At 47.3% G+C, this 13,836-nt stretch overlaps 1 protein-coding gene across 1 annotated transcript in view; it reads left to right on the top strand.

Moving 5' to 3' along the window:
* Positions 1 to 823: 823 nt before the first annotated feature.
* The window catches only part of LOC142903708 (ephrin-A5b-like), a 21,922-nt gene continuing 8,909 nt past the window's right edge, over positions 824 to 13,836 (top strand). The window contains exons 1-2 of the mRNA XM_076049490.1: positions 824 to 842; positions 1,603 to 1,926. Of these exons, the coding sequence (XP_075905605.1) occupies positions 824 to 842; positions 1,603 to 1,926 (343 nt within the window). The remainder of the gene's footprint in view (positions 843 to 1,602; positions 1,927 to 13,836) is intronic.

The raw sequence follows: 13,836 nt of genomic DNA, 5'->3' as shown, positions 1-13,836 counted from the left end.
AGACCACGGTCATAAATGAGACATGTCTCAACGGCTCAATTCGTCACCTTATTGTTGCCTTTATCTTCCCATTTAAGTGATCAGTTCAGTAGCGTGGAAAAGCTAATGCTAGTTTTTCGGTTTGCTATTTTAGGGATTTGGGGATTTTGCAGTTGTTTGTATGTGTCTGGGTAAAGCCACATATTTCTATGTATTTATTCATACATGTATCTTTGAACCCCGAACCTCACCATGAAACAACAAGCAGAGGTGCTGCTTCTGATAGACAGACAGAGGGGATGGAAAACGCAGGACAGTGGAGACGATGGAGGACAGCACTGACACCTTTTATGCCACCGTGCTGCGCCAGGTCTTTTCAGCGGCGCTGCCGTTGTTTGACACATTTAGCGACGGCATGCGAAAAATCCTCTCTCTGCCCCCCCGACATGTTTTTTTTTTTTTTTTTTGCTTTTTCAAAAAAACGGCCCCCGCTCTCTGGAAGCTCTGACGCAAATATTCCCCCACTCTCTCACTCTCAGAACATTGAAAACAAAAATAACTGAGGAATCCGATAAATTTAATATCCGCAGCCCTAGAATTACAGACGTTAAATCTACAATGAAACAAAAGCTTGAACAAACACAAAGCGCCCGCGAGATGGAGGCCACCTGCGAAACATGACCCGTGTCTCTGAGGATAAACCTGTTTTAGCCTGTTAAAGTGTATTTTTTTGGTCCTTCTTTGTTATTTTTAAAAGTGGAGGGCATTCTCTCAGTGTTGGCCTGGAACACCTGACCTTTAGTGGGTAAAAATAACACAATGGCAGATTTTTGGGGGGGCCTAAATGGAGGACAAACTCACAGGTGCTTATTGTTTTCTCCCACTGACGCCCCCTTGCACTCCCAGGGTTAGAGCCCCACCCCCCTCCCGGGGTCCATCCTGAAAGGCAGGAGAAAATACACAATCTCTAATCGTGAATGTGAGACGATGTTTCTTTGAGCGTGAAGCAAACTGCATTTCTGCACGCATGTCATCTTGTGACAGTGTGACCTTTTGAATGAATGCTGCTGTATACAGCGCAGCCCTCTGACCCCCGTGTGCCGTCTTCCACATCGCTGCCGTGGTAAAGATGCCTCTGTGTTTCTGTCGCCATGACATTCGCTGCCCATCTAGCGTCTGTGTGATTATTTCTGCTCCGATCCATCCATCTCTCTAAAAAAAAAAAATGATTTCTTTATTTTTTTTCTAAAGGGAGTCAAAAATTGTACACTCTGAACCCACGCGTCCTCAGACTCGAATTTGAAAATGTCATTTTCCTTCTGCTGGCAGGTGTGTGTATAAGAAAGAGAGAAACAGAGAGAGTAAATGTCTGTTTCAAGGGCAGATTTAGATTTTCTGCAGCCCACCTGAAATTTGTCAAAGCCAGAATATGGAGAACTGGTGCGGGAATAAATTTCAATGCAGCGCCGAAGGAGAGGCTGGAGACAAAAACAACAATTTGCCGCCCACACGCTGGATTTCAGCAACTTTTGCTGAGCTGATGCACCAATGCAAACATTTTAACTAATATGCAATATATATTTGGCAACCATATCTAGCGCTCAGTTGAAATATTCTGAAAAGCTAATCAACCACCGCCTCTGTTTGACACCAGGTTCCATCGTGGGGACTACCACATCGACGTGTGCATAAACGACTACCTGGATGTCTACTGCCCGCACTACGAGGACTCGGTGCCCGTGGAGCGGACCGAGCGCTACGTCCTCTACATGGTCAACTACGATGGCTACAGCACGTGCGACCACACCGCCAAGGGCTTCAAACGCTGGGAGTGCAACCGGCCGCACTCGCCCAACGGACCGCTCAAGTTCTCGGAGAAGTTCCAGCTCTTCACCCCCTTCTCCCTGGGCTTCGAGTTCCGACCGGGCAGAGAGTACTACTACATCTGTGAGTACATGCGCCAAACTGACACCACTCAGTGAGAGGGGCAGAACCTCAGCGTTGCATTACGTATTGAGCCACCAGTACAGTACAAAGCTACAAAGATAGAGACTTCAATAATTTGTGCAGTTCTATAAAACCTTAAAACCCCAAATCTTAAATGTGCACTAAGAAAAAAATGTGCCTTATAAATTTCATGGGAACAGCATAAAGACGACGTAAAGACTTCCTTTAATTCGCAATAAAGTTAAAGCTTCCACCCTCGCTTGAGGTTTCCCAAGGCTTTTTCGACTCAAAGCTAATTTGCAAAATGTTTTTTTTAGAAATAGGTTTGCGGAATCAAGCTGCGGAAGTTGCTAATATTCTGCTCACACGGTCAACGTTGTTTGTGTCTTCTCAGATGTTAGAAGTTAAGGTTGGCATTTGCTGATCTGTCTGAACAGAGTCCTTGATCTCATGAACATGAACAGCTACTTCTAAAGTACTCCTTCCATTATTTCATCAAGGCTTACACTAGTAGAAACATAGGGCCGTGCCATGATGAAACTGCACTTTACGTTACATTGTGAATTTGCCATCGTAATGTGGTAACGTGGCACTGACGTTTCTCCTTTTTAAAGTGAATTTTCTAGTGTTTTCCAAAAAAAAAGTTTTTTTTTTTTAATGGAAAGCCACCAATTGCGAAGTGTCAGTGACATCAATACCAGCTCAGAGTTTGTGCAACTCAGTCTGCTGCGCTGTCTTCAAAATCCCCCACAGCAGCACGCATGCTGTCATGTTGAGATCATCACACTCAGTCACACAGCTGAGGCGTCTGCTTGCTTGCAGTTAATTTCGGGCGAAATGTTGAAGAAAAATGATTATTCTGCAGCGCAGTTAATCGGGAGTGCGGGTGGACAGGCTGGACAGCCCCCCCATTCATTTATTTATCTGGTTGTATTTCAGCCCTCCTCCCCGTCACAGTTACCACCGCCAATAACGAGACGATTATTTATTTCCCGCGTTAAACACGTGGGTGACTGCCACCGTGTCCAATGAATTACAGGAAGGCCGGCCACACGCAGACTGTCTGAGTGATGCGCAGCTGAGTCGCACCTGCCGATGTCATCGCGAAATGGGATGTTTACTCACGTTAGATTTGCTGCTCGTAGGGAAAAAGAAACGTCTCTTACGCAGAGAACCCCTACGCGTCGGCTGGAGTCGAGTCAAACCTCCGATATGACTTGAGAGGGTTTAAATGAATTTTCAATTTACTGCTGCAGGATTGGATTAAGGATTTCAGCCTGAGCTCCTCATCTCCCACCGTCCGTGTCACTTTACAGGATCTCGCTAAGTGGTTTGTCCACACGGCAAAGCCACCGCTAGTCAGTCTTGTAGAATGGATTTGCCGGTCAGTTAAGGTCACGACGAGTTTGGAGAGAATACCAAGAGGACACGGAGTACCTCGGTGATTATGACTCTTCAAGGGACAGTGGGCGGCGTCTGCGAGTCGGAAAGATTGGAATATTGCAGGCAGGGCGAGCCAGCCTGACTTGAATAGCAAAAACCTAGACGGCCGTCTCTTAACCAAATGTTTTCTTATTTGAATGCAGACGCACTCACGCACGAACGCGCCCCCTCCTGACCGTGTTTTCATAACTTGGGCTCCGAGCTTTGAGAGCAGCTTTAAAGTGATCCGAACAGACGCTCTCTCTCGTGCTCTGATTTCAGCCAAACCTTTCACGCCCCGTCTTCCTACTCACGGCCCGACTATTCCCTAAAAAGGCAATGGCATTCACGGGGGAGTTAAATTGAGACAGTTCCAAAGTGGTTGCTCTCAACCGACACGGCGCAATACCACATCCTTCAAAAGGGAGCGCCCCCCACCCCCCCAACCCCTCCATCTCCGCATTATGCCGCGCACCGATTCAGCTCGCGTTAGCTGTTAAGTTGTCGGCTCCTCGGCGTGGGAACGGAGTTCATCTGAAGTTAAATCCCGCGGGAAATTAGGTTTCATCCCAGCAGGTGATGGAGTGGAATTGAGTGGAGTTTGTCCCTCCCACCGCACACTATTTGGTTGTTTTTTTTGTCAGTGGGCACAGTCACCTGGCACATACTCCAAACACATTTGTCAAAGGGATACGATGATATTATAGAAAAAAAACAACAGAGTGTAATATCGTTTCTTCAGCTGCTGGAGGAAAAGTGAAAGTATTTGTGCACTTCTGTGGCTTTGAAAAGCTGTGTTCAATCCCTCCTCCTCTGTGAGGGGGCATCACTTTTGACAGTCACCACTTCAATCTCGCTAAATGCTGCTGGTTAGACACTGTGTGCCTCCTGTTCAGTGTGGTCAGTGACGTCAATGCGGCTCTGGGCGCCTGTCAGACTTGTGTCTTTGTATTTTCTCCTTCCCCTTGAGCGCTGTACTCTTTGCCTTTACGTTGGCACCATTTTCTTTACAAGACAGTTTATCTAACAAGTCGTGACCGTGTCATTTACATTTTAATGCTCTGTAGTCCTCTGTCCTCCCTGTGCACTGGAGTTTGGGGTTGTCCGTTGCTTCCTGAACAACCTTCATTCTTCAAAATGTTCCTTTCACAAACAGGTTTTTGGCCAAAGTTTTGCCACATTTTCCTTTGCATCAACAGACACTCACTTTATTAGGTACAATGTACAATTGCTTGTTAACGCAAACAACTAATCAACCAGCATCAACTCAATGCATTCAGGCGTGTAGACGTGGTGAAGATGACTTGCTGAATTCCAAAGCAGCATCAGAAAAAAAGGGCATTGAGGTGACTTTGAACATTGTGAACGTGGTTGTCTCACAAACTGCTGCTGATCTTCTGAAATATCCACATCACCAACCCTCAAAGGTTCACAGTGAAGGCTCCCAGGAAGGCAAAACATCCAGTGAGCATCATTCATTTCTTTGGAGGAAAATGCCTCGTTGATGCCAGGGGTCAAAGGTCAGAATGGGCAGACTGGTTGGAGACCACAGAAAGGCAACGGGAACTCAAATAACCACGGGTTACAACCGAGAATAGCATCTCTGAACGCACAACATGCCCAACCTTAAAATATATACACTTTATTAGCAGAGCAAGGTGCACCTGAGGAAGCCTCTGGTGGGCTGTATTTTAAGAAGGCTGACGAACAGAAGTCTCCCAAGCTGGGAAGCCAGGACCGGGGTTAGCAAAGGGTTACACACATCATCTCCCTCCCTCCTGTCTCTATTACTAAGATTTTTTTTTCCCATTTCTGTTGAGAGATGCTTGTCCTAAGGGCTGGATTAAATTACACTGCGACCGACATGAAACACATCCATTCTGCAACAGCGCGCCATATTGGTTTAGTGGCCCGCGGCTTCATTGGCTATTGAATGATTCCAGCGGACAGCCTCTCTGGCTACTGCGGCGGATATTAAAGTCATCCACCATGAAGTTGTCTGACATGTGATTTCCTGCTTCCATTGTGCCCTGCTTGAATGTCCATGAGATGCACGGCGAGAGATGGCCACCGATCGGATCGGAGCGATTGATTTGCCCGGACAGAAAGTTTCGCTGATGGAGGGAAATCAAGAGCGCGGCTCCCGCTAGCGCTCTTGATTCATCCCCGGCATTTGTTTCTATCAGTCATCAACACATGCTGTGCTTCTCCAAGAAGTAGGCACACGGAAAACTGTTGCTGCTTGCGTTGGGTTACGTCAGATGGACCAGCATCCTTCTCAAGCTCACAGCCGCAATGTTACATTTTTACACGAAAAATACAGAAACAGGCTGCAGAGTTGGAGGAAGTTGTGAGAGTTCACTCCAGTTCCTCAGATATTTAACCTTTAGTATGTAACCTTGTACAGCAGCAAGAGATTTTATCTCTACTCTTCGCTCCCATCTTGCCAACAGCCGCAAGACAAAATGAGTGTGTTCCATAACAATGCACTTTCTTTGAAAAGGAGGTGGATGGTATGAGGGTGAGAAGCATCTTGTCTAAACATAGCAAAACAAAGCAAACCAAAAAAAAAAATAAAACAGAAAAAGAAGAAGCTGCTGCAAGGTTAAAAACAATGTCTGCCACGAAAGGGGTTAACGAAACTGCTGCAGCTTCATCGTACCTCGACATCCAAGACACCAGGTTCACGTGTTAGCAAGAGTTTAGCTAACCACCACAGTGCACAGCAGGACTGTGATGCATGGCTAATGTTGCACAGAAAAGAATCTGAGTGGTCCACTTTAACGTGATTGGCCCAACCACTTTCAAAGTCGTCGAAGTTGAATTGATTAGGTGTGGCAAGTTATTCAGCTTCACCCAGGAGGAACTTTGAGGCTTCGTCATTATTAGAAGATCTCAGAAAGTCATGGTTAACACACTTTCTCAGAGTGTCTCTTTTACGCATCCAATGTAAATTTCTCAGCCTAATTACTTTTATAGACTCGTCCAGTCCATAGCGCTGCCACTTGTTACTGTCACTCAACTCCGTATCCTCACAAGAATCATTAGCCGTTTCTCACTTCTTCTACTCTGCATGCAAATATTTCAATACCCGGGGCAAAATATGAATATTTATTTTAGAGGAGTCTGATTTCTGAAAAGAGGCACGTTGTGCCTGCAAATATGAAAGTAGTTTGGGCTTTAGTGCCTGACACTTGAGCTGCTGTGATGGCATCAGCTTGATGTCGGTGGCCAGACTTTGCCCTTGTAGCCCATTTGCCTGCGAGCTCCGTGGCTGCCCAGCGCAGCCGAGATAAGAGAAGAGCATCCTGTGCTTCATTACCTGGCAACGCTGGCTGCTGTGCACCTGCAGCGAGCCGGAATCTCAATGTGCCCTGAGGCAGAGGTCATCTTCCACGAGAGCAGGTGAGCACTCTAGATGGGTTCAGGAGCAGCTCAGCAGTCACGGAAATGGTGTGGAAAAAGCACAGCTCAGTTGGGTGTCATTAGCACCGCTGCCAAGTTGCTTTGCTAATTAAGGAGGTTTCAATCAGAACAAGTGTTTTACTGCCTTAAGAGAACTGAAACGCGGAGATAATATTGATGTGTCTTACTGACACGGCAAGTTTTTAATCATTTCCTCTCCAACTCTCATTGCTTCCAGCAACCAAATGACCTAAGGGGGAGCCGGGCTTGAAGGATCCACCCTCGGCCCGGCGAATGATTAACTTCTCTTGTTTGCAGATGAAAATGAAGCTCTCACATCGCATCTCTGCCAGGGAAGGGGAAAAAAAAGCCTGTTAATGACGTTTTCGCCTGACCAGCTCGACGCGGGTCGAGAGTTGATTTGCAGCATCGCTGATAAAATTAGAAAGAGGAGACGCCGTTCCGCCGCCGTCCGCCGTCGACAGCGGAAACAACTTCATCAACATCTGCAGGACGCAGGGAATTTATTTAGGAGGAGGTCGTAATTCTTCATTTATCTCAGTGGCAGACTCTTCTTCCCCGTCTGAAATGAGTAATTCAAAACAAGGCGGGGGATCGGTGAGAGGCCTGCTCCTCAAACCAGCCGTGGTTGGTCACCAGCAGGCAGTAATGGATGATAGAGAAATGTTTCAGCTGCGTGGAAAAGATTTGCAAGTGTCGCACAGAGCATTTGGTGGGGAAGACGGCGTCCTCGCAGCCAGCGATTCGTGACTCCGGAGACTGTAACACAGCCAGACAAAGCACTTCCCGGGTGTGAGGTCACGGCTTAAGTGAAACTCATCTCACGGAATGCCGACGCCAGCACGTTTTTCTAATATGGATCCCATCCGCAATCTCGTATTTGAGTGATTTTAATCTGAGAAAAGGGCAGAAATCCAATATCAGCGGTGAGATGAGCAAGCCCAGTTGTGCTGCGTGTTTTTTTTTTTTTCCCCTCAGTGTGTGCAATGTGTGGCAAATAGGAAGCCGCTTGGTGAATCATGCAGTGAAAAATTGTTGGCAGGTGTCACTCTTGTGCCACTCACACTTCTGACTTACTGTAAGTGCAAAGAACTGCGCTGCCTCTCAGAGAAGCAAGTATCAGCAGTTCCACTTCCCAAGTCGTAATACAGAAACAGTGGTGGGTTTACACAGTGAGAACAAAAAGATACCACACTGATACCTCATGAGACCAGTATCATTATTTTTAAATGAAACACCAAAAGATTCTAATAATTCCCAATACCTTTGTTTGTTCCTTTGGCCAGTATAAAAATGCAAAAAAAAAAAATTCTATGACTTTTTCTAAATGCGCTGGATGTCTTTATTTATCTGCTCTGGACACCTGCATGCAAACAAAGCTGTGTGGGGTGGTGGGCAAAAAAATACTCCTTAAATACACATGGCAGCCGCCTTGTTGTTATTGATAAATCCTTTCATGTCAGTGTGCCCAGAAAGCTGCTCCCTAAAAGAGAGAAAGGGGCCGTGGAAAAAGGCTGCAGCCTCTGCAGCAGCAGCAGCAGCATTAGGAAAATAGCATTAATGGACAAAATGAAATAGAAGCACGGCACAGAGTGTGCAGTCTCCATTTTGTTCGAGCCATGGGAGGTCCCGCTAATAATGATAAAGTGGCCGCGCTGTTCCATTTGCGCTGCAGAGATGGGAGCTGCATATGGACGCCATAACTCAGCCCCCCCTGCCCCCACCCCCACCCCCTTTTTCCATTCATCCGCATGAAAAATCAAGCCTGTCATCGGCGCTCACACACGATCCGACAACACGGGGGCTAATGTGAGCGGAAGCTCCGCAATAGGTGCGCAGACGAAGCCACGCAGATGCCTGGCGCGAGCTACTGCGGTCCTGATGGATGGACGGACATTCCTCCGCGGCTCCGCCTTTCGCTCGTTACAACATTCATTCTTGTCTCCCCTAATCTCATCTCCCGGACAATCCCGAGTGGAAAAATAACAAAGCATCCCGCCGTTGGATCCGGCACCTGTCGGCCTTCCAGATGGACGTCAGGACATTGTTCGCCAGGGCCCGTTACAGCTGCGCTGGTTCTAACTGCTAGAACTGCTCATCAAGTTCCATAAGCATCAGGAAAGAAATTAAACTGTTTAATAATATAGTATAATAACAAGTACTCCTAGTAGTAAAGGGTACCTCATAAAGCTGCTTTGAGGTTCTGTGTGTGTGTGTGTGTGCGCGCGCTATTCTTGGTTGTAACCACTGGTTGTTTGACTAAGTGCTGCCTTTCTATGGTCTTCAATGAGTCTGACCTCTGACCCCTGACATCTGATTCCTCCACACAACCGACGCTCACTGGACGATTTCTCTTTTTCGGACCATTCTCTGTCAACCCAAGAGATCAACGTCAGATCATCATCACTACATCCACGTGCCCGAATGCATACGTGTTAACAACCAATTGAAAATTTCACTGCATAAAGTGGCTTGTCTTGCTAGAACAACTCCACTGCAGCTCTTTCACCATACTCACTCACTCACTGAACACACAGAGAAGTGCCGGGAAGATCGGCTAACCTCGGTTTAAAACGTCAGAGGTTCCCTCACTGAGAAGATCATTGGACTTTGAGGAGCCCTTCTTTCAAAAATAAACCAAAAAGCAGCCCATCAGTGTGCCAGCCCAGTGGCCACGCTCAGCTAATAATAGGATACGAGCAAAGTCACGGCACACTTGTTGACAGCCCAGAGCAAAGCAGGGCAAGAGGGGGAAAAAAGAGTATCTAATCAAGCTATTTGAGCTTGACCGGCAGCTAAATAGTAATCACTCTGTGACAAAAAAGGAAGAAGCCATGAGGCTGAAGTGAAAGTGGGCCAGGCTGCTGCAGCTGCTGCTGAAGCCTTCTCTCTTAACGCCACCTTCAGGAGAAGAACTAACTGACTGCAGCTCAGCGGAGACAAGGACATTTCCTCCTTGGCCAGGAAGACTGGTCATTATTTTTAATTGGTAATCGTTCCTTGACGTGCTCGTCGTCACGTTGCCTGTACGTCGCGATTCGAAACTTTACGCGAACGCGCCCGCCCTCGCAGCGTCTTTATCCTTTTCCCTCGGTGGGCGGAAACTTGGGCCATTACAATAACATTGTGATTCCATGGATCACACGCACAGTCGTGAAAATAATGCCGTCGTGAAATGTTATCACACACAATGAATCACGAGCCCGTGGCTACGCTGGGATTAGCAGATCACCGTGTTTATCGTCCGTTAGCTGTGAAGATGAGACTGAGCTGAATGGTGCAACTTTTCTTTAGTCCTTAGTTCATGCGCTTTTTTTTTTATTTTGGGGATTTTCTGGGGTTTTCTGGAGTGAGTGACTGAGTGAGCGTGTTGTGAAGTTGGCTAATTGCACAGCATCACACTTTTTTTTCTTCCTTTTTTTTTTACAATAGCAATGCTTGCCAGGGATTTGCCTCCAGCAGCTTGAGGAATGACTTGAGATGGCTTTTGGCTGAGGTTAAAGGATGTGGGGATGCGAGGAAAGTGTGTGTGTGTGTGTGTGTCAAGAGAGGGGGTGGGGGTTGGGGGGGGGAGCGGAGAGGGGGTAATGTTTCCTTGGCAGCCAGCATCCAAGTCCTTCTATCCCAGCGCCACTCTCGGCTCTCCTCTTACATTCGCTGTGTTAGCATCTGGCTAATGGGCCTCTTAGCTGGATCGTCCCTTCCATCTCTTTTCATGTTGTGTAGGCAGCACACAAGCGCACACACAGCCTAAGTGCTGGTGTGTCTGTGTTATAGTTACAATTAGCCTTTTTTTTTTTCTTCTTTTTTTTTTTATCCACCGTGTGTTTTCCACCCTTTTCTTATTCCCGCCTGGACTGGTTGAACAAGACGAAGGACTTTTTCTGAAGGGCGTTTCGCAGTGTTCGGTCGTCTCTGCCCACAGTGTTTCATCACTCGCAGCTTATTGTCGACACTGGAGAGATTATTCAGCAGCAGTGGATTTTACCTATGTAAAGGGGTTGTGTAATTATTCCACCTCTCTTGTGCTCACACAAATCTGGCTGCAGCCTCGTATTTTTTTGGTTTCGTTTTTTTTTTTTTGCTCTGTGACTTCAAAATAGTTTTCATCTCTTTCTTACAAATCCAATGTTAAAAAAAAAGAAGAAAAAAGATCCGAAGGACGAACCTAAAAAAATGAAAGTCGGCAGCGATTTTTCCACACGGCAAAGAGAAAATTTAATCCGACCACAGGGTGCCTCATTAGCTAGGTGTGGACACGACTAGGGGTTGGCACATAAGTTCAGAAAAGTTGATAAAATAATAAAATGGGCAACTTTTTTGTATTGATTCTCTTTTTTGATGTAAATTCAGACTGTTGGCTTCTTGGAAATTGTTTTCGGCCACAAACGTAATTTGCTTGCGTGAGACGCTGAGCGCGAGGCACAAGATCACACAGCACTCTGCGTTAACCCTTCCCCCCTTTAAGAAAAACGCCATTTCTGTTATTTATCTTGTTTTGAGCAAATAAAACACAGAGTTAGTGGTTGTTTCAGAGATGTTTTATCTTTTATTTAAGTTTCCAAGCGGGTTGTTATTTAAAAAAGCGCATTTAATGTATTTCGCTGAACTTCGCTTTGCTGTTGTTGTCGTTGTTGCACACTTTGTGAACACCACCTCATGCTCCTGCCTGCCATATTTAGCCCGCGTTAACTTCACCCCCTAAAGCCTTCTATCATTTCAGACACACGGTTTCATGTCCCCGTGTCTGGAACGTTGCCTCCCGACTCCTTCGTCCCGAAGGCGACGGGAAGGTGTTTTTCAGATAACATTACAGTTGCTTGGGCTCATGCCGTGATTGAAACAATACAGCGCCTAAGCTGCTCTGAGCCCACCTGTTTGTTCTTCCGTAATTGGATTCCGCTTCATTCCATTTGCCTTAATGCTGATGCATAATGCAGTGCGCAGAGGGGACCGGCCATTACCAGCCAGGGGACAAGGTTTGGAGGAGTAACCCGAGCTCCGTCTCACCTCCCCACCTTTTCTCTCTCAGGGACATCTTGTCAGGGACTCGCCCCTTCAAAGCAGCGCCGTGTGGCAGGCTGGGTGGATTGATAGTCGAGGCCGTCGGTCACTCAGACCCACGGGAACTAGAATAGCAGGTGTTGATAATGTGGCCTAAGACAACAATATGTCGGCCCTCGGGCAGCGCGTAAATCCAAAATAAACTGGCCGGCCTGGGTGACGGGACCCTCACCAACACACCGGGTACAAAGAGCTGCCGGCACTGAAGGAGGAATGCCGGGCAGAAGCCAAAGTTTTCTCTTGTAGTGAAGAATGTCCAGCAACAAGTCTTGAGAGCAGTCAGTGCCGCGAGTCAGAACTCACGCATTAACATAAATATGGCCATTTTTCAAAAATATATACATTTATATTGCAAGGATGCTCAATTGCACGGAAGTGTGATCGGCGGGAGGGTTGCTTGATTGCTCAATCAATTCACGTTTTGCACCTTGAAGCTGCGATTTTCCTCGAGTGGACGCATCAACTTCGGCCGTCCTCATCAGGGCCCCGCGCCCGCCTGGGCTAAGTGGTTGGTGTCGATGGCTGTGACTCACTTCTGCCCACAACAATGATGAAGATAAGACATCTGGAGAAACCGAGTGATCATGAGGTTGTGTGTGTGTGTTTGTGTGTGTGTGTGTGTGTGTGTGTAGGCACCCACACATGGAAAAACCACGAGTGGCGGTATTGTCGGGGAAATCGGGAAAAAAGTGGAGCAATAAGGAGAGCGGCATAAATTGTGTGGGTCCTGGCGCACACATATGAATGAGTGGGTGAGCAGCTGCGGTCAAGGTTCATTAGAGTGTCATCGCCTGCCTCCGCACACAAAAAATGAAAAAAAAAAAAAAAAAATAAGGCGCTGTCTCCCCAACCCTTATCCACATCCTTCCCTCTGCGCCTCTGCTGAATAGGAAGACGGCAGATCTCGCTCCGCCGCCACGCGTGTTCACCGGCACATGACTAAGAGAGAGATAACGGCAGATGAGGCGGCAAACGTAAATGAAAAAGGCAGCTGCGTCAGTCCACACATGGGCGTGGACTGACGAGCGGCGGGGGACGCGAGAGAAGCGCTGGCGTTTGGCAAACAGACTGAGACGGCGGCGCAAAAGGAAGAAAAGAAAAATTGATTTGCTGTTTTCTTCCCGCGCTGTTGTGCTGTTGTGCCGAACACACCGCCGGTGAGACGCGGCAGGCGGCGCCCGGGCCGCAGGCGGCCGACGGCATCTTTTCAAACATGCTTCCTGCTTATTTTCAGTGTGACCACCCCCGATGCGCTGCTACGATGGATGCAGTCGTAGGCAGCAGCAGCAGTGAAAATATCCTTCATTTCTTTTACTTTCATTTGGATTCCATGTTAAAGAGTTCCCTGCCAAACTGAGGGCAAGATGGTGGCACCGTGGTCAATTCTGTGGCCCCACAGCAACAACAAGGGCAAGGGTTGGACTCCCTCTTTGATGTGGAGTTTGGATGTTCCTCCAACATCCTACCACAGTCCAAAGACGTGAACATCGGGCCGACTGTAAAACTGTCCGCAGCCGTGGGCATAGCATGGGTTGTTGTGTGTCCCTCTATGTGACCCTGCGGTGAACCGGTGACCTGTCCAGGGTGTGACTCCACCCTCACCCCCCCCCGCGAGACAGCTGGTCTGGGTTCCTGCTCTCTGCGACCCTGAGTGCAGGAGAAGCATTGATAGAAAATGGACAGACAGACTCACTCTTAAACTGTGACCAGTTCAGCTTTGGGGGAAACTACACGACTTGTGTCAGACGGTCAATGCCAGCATTGGTGGAATTTATAGTTGATAAGTCGCTAAAAACATGTAATAATTAGAGAATTAAATAAAGAATACAACAGTACCGTATCAGCACACATGGATGTCCAGTCTATAACTACTAATAAATCTCTGAAGACATCAAACCACATATGACGTAGACCTGCAAATACTCCTACTACATTGTAGCATGTTGGTATTTCCAAAGACGGTTGGAAGAGGTATCCAAGAGGGACGGAAAAACGGCA

This window comes from Nelusetta ayraudi, unplaced genomic scaffold, assembly GCF_046127955.1.
Source record: "Nelusetta ayraudi isolate G7.1 ecotype Tasmania unplaced genomic scaffold, CSIRO-AGI_Nayr_v1 ptg000116l, whole genome shotgun sequence".
Taxonomy (NCBI): Eukaryota; Metazoa; Chordata; class Actinopteri; order Tetraodontiformes; family Monacanthidae; genus Nelusetta; species Nelusetta ayraudi.
This window is presented reverse-complemented; position numbering and strand designations above follow the sequence as displayed.